Here is a 6239-nt window from a genome sequence, read left to right on the forward strand (position 1 = left end):
GTTTTTTGTCATACACAAATACACACACCCACACTCATTTACACACTACATTAGAAGTTCTTTTTCAACTATTAGGGTCCAAACCTAGGAGGCAAACATATTTGCCACCAGTACACATGCCTCAACCATGGAACCACAACCTCGTTTTTTTTGGACATACTCATACACTTGTCCACTTACACACACTAAAGGTTGTACCACAACTCAGCTATAGCTTGGAACTAAAACTATGGATGTGGCTATTATTAGGAATGGTAAAAAAATTTGCATCCGCATATATTTGCAAAGATTATCCGCTACGGGGAAGTTAATAGGATCCACAAAATTCCACGAGAACAGAAACCTGCCCCACAAATAAATGAGGAAGAATGCGAAGATTGAGGTATCCTCTCCAAGAGGATCCGTAAAATCCCTGCGAAGAGAAATATATATATATATGAAAGTAATCCTAAACCAAGAATTATTATTTTGTTTTATTACAATTTTTTATTTTATTTTAGTTTATATGTTGAAATTTTTTATGTGTATGGTAATATGTTAGATTTGTATTTGTATTATATTTAATTTAATATATTTAATTAAATTATATTTTAAATTTTATTATGATTGTATTAATTTTTTTTTATTTTTTAAAACTTAATATCTATGAATATCCGAGAATAACCCTCTCGACACCTCCTATGTAAGAGTAAATAAACAGAGACCCAACAAAAATAAACGGAGACAATAAATATTTTTACTAAAGGAAGACAGAGAGCAGACGGAACGGAGCTACAACCTTGAACGATGAATTCCCTCTTACAGCTCTAAGACAATGAACTACTTTTTTTTTCCCTTCAATGTTGTTCCTTTTAGTCTATTGGGCTTTTGCACTTGTGCTGATATTCTAAGCTGGATCCTATCTCTCTTTTCTTCTTAAAAAAAATTATATAGAACATCTTCAAATACAAATACTATTTGTTTGGCGTAAGCCCGTAATGCCAATCAACTCCAGTAATGCGACCCAAACTCAAACAATTGATTCCCGAATAACACACAATATTTTTCCAAATTCCAATTACTTTTTTACCTAACACATTCGCCACATCCAAAAGTCACTTCTTACACAAGAAGATTGAACGATAATAATACCATAAACAAAGGGATTATTTCGGGGAGGGTTCAGAAAATTTTGATTGTATGACCATGAGCCTATCAAGTTCAATTTTTTTGCATCCTCATTCATCAGTTGGTGAAATTACGTAAAGAGGCATGAGGCTCAGCAGCCTTAGCAGCAGGAGACGGTTCAACATTAGGCGAAGGCTCAACCACCTTTCCAAGAAGCTCAACCGGCAAATCGGGGATACCCTTCAAGTAGAAAGTGTAGAAGAGCTTGAAAGGGAACACAAGTTGCTGAAGCTTCACCTGTCCAGAAACCCCTTCGAATATTCCAGATCCACCAGTCACAGCGAGCCACGTGTCCTGGTAGGTGAGGTACGCACCTTGCACTGATATGTGGCCGTAGTCGCCAAAGTAGAAGCTGTAAATGGCCTCGTAGCGATCACCCTTCTCTTGAGGCACGTGCTGGATGAGGATGCATAGTCCGGCGGTTATTCCTAACCGTTTTTGTAAGTTCCCGGAGTAGAGTTTGTTGCTGAATGGCACTAAGTCACCAAGGTGGTTTACCGACTTTTGGCTTAGCCTTAGGTATGCCGGGCTGCCACGGTCACGCTCGTTGATCTCGTACACAAACAGTTCTTGAACTTTGGCTGCTACAGCAATGAAAAATTACAAGCACCTTATAAAACTTGACTTTTAAAAGATAGTTTTTTTTAGAAGTTGTTTGATAAATCAAATCAAAAATAGCTTTTAATAAATATAAGTAATATTAATTACGTTTGGTAAAATAATTTTTAAAATTTAAAAATATTATAATATATAAATATTAAATTTAAAAATTAATTAACATATGAAGTTATATTAGACTTTTAAATTTTAAAAAAAGAAATGTTAGAGAGACAAAAAAAATAATCAGAACTTGCCTTATTTAACATTCATTAACTGTCGAAACAATTAATAAATGCTAAATAAGATAAATTATGGCTGTTTTTCTAGTTGATTTTTCTAGTTGATGGTTCAAATGTTGCAATTCATTTTACAATATGCAAGTCTATATCTGCTAGTAAAAGAGGTCAACATATGACCCCCCAAAAAAAAAAGGGAAATAGATCTATAGAAAGTAGAAACACTTGCCTGGTTTTGGAGATTCTTGTGGCTGCTTGGGCTTGTTGAAGAAAAATGCTTTGATAGTAGTGTTCTTGAAATTTCTCGGTATAGGTACTTGAGTGGGACTTGAGAATTTTAAACTTTTATTGGCTGGAAAGTGCTGAAAGAAACTGGAACCTACCTGCTTTTGGGTTTGATAACTAGCATGCTGAGATCCATGAGCAGCGATTATTTTCAGAGAACCTATGGATGCCATAGTTAATGACAATGTCGGAATTGGTAAAGTATATGGTTTGTGTAGGGAGACTTCTAAGTGCAAAAGAAATTGTAGAATATTTGTGTTTCTTTAAGACTTTAACACGTGATCATACCTTATAATAATATTTTGGTGGGAATCAATCATGGATGGTAAAAGGTGCACATGAACACCGCTTGTGCGTTCCCCACGTGGATTGGCAATTTTTCTATTTCAATTTTTCCATCTTTATTGTGAATTTTCTTTGTAGGCTCTACTATCAACGGTTGAATATTAAAATGTTGCTATCTACTGCAGGACTTCTTTCCACCTAGATACCAATTACCAAGTTAAATGATGGCTTTAAGCCAATGTGATAGAAAGCTGATTTTTTTAGTTATGAATTAAGTTTGTGTGTTATATATTGATAAGGAAGAGGGGTTTTTTGTACTCTAATGTGAAGTTTTTTTTTTTTTAATTTAAAGTAGTAAAATTAGAGGGTATGATTTGTTTGATAGAAAAAATTTTAAATTTCGCAGTACTAAAATCGATAAATCTAATTTAGGCCTTTTAATTTTTTTTTTAATTTCAGAAACATCCAAATCAATAGGCTCGATTTGTAATAAAAAAAAAATGTTTAAATAGAATATCAGAAATCAGACAGTCTCACTTGTATGGCATATAAATAAATGGCGTCTTTGCCAATTGTGTATAACTCTCTTCTTCTTTCCTCGCCTTATGCTCTCTTCCTTTACTTCTAGAAAAGAGTTATAGTGAAGTTTAGTTTTATCAATTTGAGTAGAAAAAATAAAATAAATAATACATTTTGCCATCCACTACTTCAGATACCATCAATAGAACAATCACTAACTCAACGTAGGATATTTTTTCAAATATTAAAGAAAAAATTATCCACTACTGCTAGTAGAAAAACACATAAGTGATGGTCAAATTATCACTTCATTTTATAAATACCTCATTAAATTTAAGTATTTTTTTTTATCTCATTTCATTTAAACCTACTTCAAATTTTTAGTAACTTAAACATCAAAATTTTTTACAAGTATTCCACCACCATTCAGGCGAAGATCGAACAAATACACCATTCTAATGGACGAGTTAGAACCTTCACTTAAAGGAATCTAAACCCATATTACTATAGTTTCGGATATTATCTCGGATCAACAATTTACTAAATATTTATTGCTCCACTAAGCATTTATTACTCCTCTATATTAAAAACAATCATTAAACATTTAAAACTCACCTAAAAAAACTAAAATATCTTTAGAAAAGTGTAACATCACACAAAATATACTTAATTAAACTAATCATTTAAGCACATTCTTGATTACTTTGATTTGGACTTCATCTTGGATAGCACATCCATTGAAGGCTCCAAGATATACACAAAATTGAATAAACAACTTAATTAAACTCTTTTAAAAAAATAATTGAAATAATAAATACTTATATTAAAAATAATTTATAAATAAGTTATTTTATGTTTGATTTTTTAATTTTAAAAATATTTATTTTAAAAAAAATGATAAAAAAAATTATTATGAGAGAAATTATTTTTTTAAACTTTTTCATAAATACTTAAATAGTTTTTTGAAAAACTACAATTTAATTTTAAAAATTATATCAGACATTAATACTATTATTTTTAATTTTTATAAATTAAAAGCTCAAACAAAAAATAACTTTTAAAACTTCTCAATCGCACCTTGGACAAATCTAATTTACTTTCTTTTTTGTTCCAACTTGAATGGATTAAATTTGCTCGTGCTCCTTGCATCTTTAAATATTTTGATCTTCTCATTGAACCGACTATTTTTCTTAAAGAATCCTGAACTCATTTGAATATTACAATTCTCAAGTAAAATTAGTTTTTTTTTTTAAAACAAACACTTAAATGGGTCTTTAAAAACTTGCAGTTTAATTTTTATGGAAAAATCATTGTATCTCACTGAATTAGTTTGTAGAATTATTCAAAGTAAAAGATTACTAGAGATTAATTTGGGTATTGATTTGTTAGTTTTTATTATGCAGAAGGATACATTTGTTAATCAATTTTACATTTAATTGTAAGGAGATTTCACATGCATGTCAAAGTTTCTTTGTTCTTAGGGGCTGCTATTCCAAATTGTTGTATATGAGTAGGGGATGTTACAGTACTTTTTGTCTCATTACAGAAAGGATCTAAATGTTATTTGATGAAAAAGCATCTTCTTTGGAAAAGAAAAATATTTTAGAATATTGGTTATCCCCGAAAGCTGTTGAATTGAAGTGCAAAGCAATTTCAATACGGCACTCCCTGATAAAAAAAATATTAAAAACAAGATCAACTGAACCAAACATGATTAATTAATAGAGTACTATATGTACAATCATTTATTTTTCTGCTAGGCTTTTGATAGGAATTATTACATCATTCAATCACAAATAATCGTCACTTTTTGACAAGTACACGATAAAAGAAAATTAAAAAAAATTCTTAATTTTTTTAATTTGAACACAAATACATTTTTAATTAATTAAAAATACAAAAATATTTTTTACCTTTTAAAATACGAGAAATTTAAATCCCTCTATTTAAAATATATAAGAACAAATAAATCTTTCAAAGAAACTTAAACGTCTCACTTTTTAGAAAGTGAAAAACATTTTTATATTTTTAAGTAATCGAAAACTTATTTGTTTTCGAGATAAAAAATTAAAAACCCATTTATCTTTTTAAAAAAGTAAATGGGTCATTGACTTTTTATCTCAAAGACAAATAAGACCTTAACTAATTAAAAATGTAAAAACGTCCTTGACCTTTTAAAATACGAGACATTTAAATCCGTCCGTCTAAAATATATAAAAACAAGTCGATCCTCTTAAAAGACCTGGATATCACGCATTTTAGAAAGTGAAAAATATTTTTATATTTTTAATTAATCACAAACTTATGTATCTTCGAGATAAAAAAAAACAGAACCTATTTATGGTTTACTCAATTTTTAAAAGAGCACTTAAAAGTTAAAAACAGAGCATTTAAATTGAGATTAAAAGTTATTATATGCTTAGTGAACAATAAAATATACTACAATTAGTACGGGCATAAGTGAAAAAAAGGTAGAATAGAACATTTGGAAACTCAAATAACTTATATTGATATTGGATAAAAGAGGGAGTATGGATGGACAAGCCTCTTAATTTGATACTTCGAACCTGAAATTGAACATAATAAAGCTCATGTAATCTAGATTATCAAGTAACCCTATTGCATGCCACTGCCAATTATTTATGAAAACCCAACATAACCCTTTACTAAATTTTTTTTTTTCTTACACTACACAGACACACACCCGTTAGACACTACTATGCCTTATATTCCACATTTTTTTTTTTGGTCATACAACTCACACACAGTCACACTCAACGGTCAACACACTATATTAAGGGTTCATCCACTGTCTCTAGTGAGACTTGAACCCAGATGCGGCACATTTGAGGCATGATGATGGACCACTAAGCTAAAGCCTCAGTTGCTTCCGTTCCTTGTTTAAACCCAGGTTTTGAACCCTGGTGTAGCATATTGGGATGCCCAACAAATCCTCCATTCTTGCCAAGCCTCAGCGGACCCTTTACGATAATTTAAAAGCATTAAATTGGACACACAGAGTTAGTGTTCTTGAACCACACTGTTACTAAAAGTGCTATTTGTCTATGATGTTACAAAATCCCTAATCTCTCACTTTGAACCGGAAAATAAAAAAAAAAAGGACACGACAGAAAACAACCACCAAAA

At 30.5% G+C, this 6239-nt stretch overlaps 1 protein-coding gene across 2 annotated transcripts; it reads right to left on the reverse strand.

Annotated features, from left to right (window-relative positions):
* Nucleotides 1-997: 997 nt before the first annotated feature.
* On the reverse strand, nucleotides 998-2544 carry LOC107491290 (allene oxide cyclase, chloroplastic). Of its 2 annotated transcripts, none has more exons than XM_016112120.3 (2): nucleotides 2233-2544; nucleotides 998-1748 (listed from the first exon to the last, which is right to left on the reverse strand). In XM_016112120.3, the coding sequence occupies exons 1-2, from the start codon at nucleotides 2459-2461 to the stop codon at nucleotides 1225-1227; spliced, it is 753 nt and encodes a 250-aa protein (XP_015967606.1). In that variant the 5' UTR covers nucleotides 2462-2544; the 3' UTR covers nucleotides 998-1224. The 2 variants fall into 2 exon arrangements, with proteins under 2 accessions (XP_015967606.1, XP_015967605.1); XM_016112119.3 differs by having other exon boundaries at nucleotides 998-1751.
* Between the last annotated feature and the right edge of the window lie 3695 nt (nucleotides 2545-6239).

The sequence above is a fragment of the Arachis duranensis genome, chromosome 5 (assembly GCF_000817695.3).
Source record: "Arachis duranensis cultivar V14167 chromosome 5, aradu.V14167.gnm2.J7QH, whole genome shotgun sequence".
NCBI lineage: Eukaryota > Viridiplantae > Streptophyta > Magnoliopsida > Fabales > Fabaceae > Arachis > Arachis duranensis.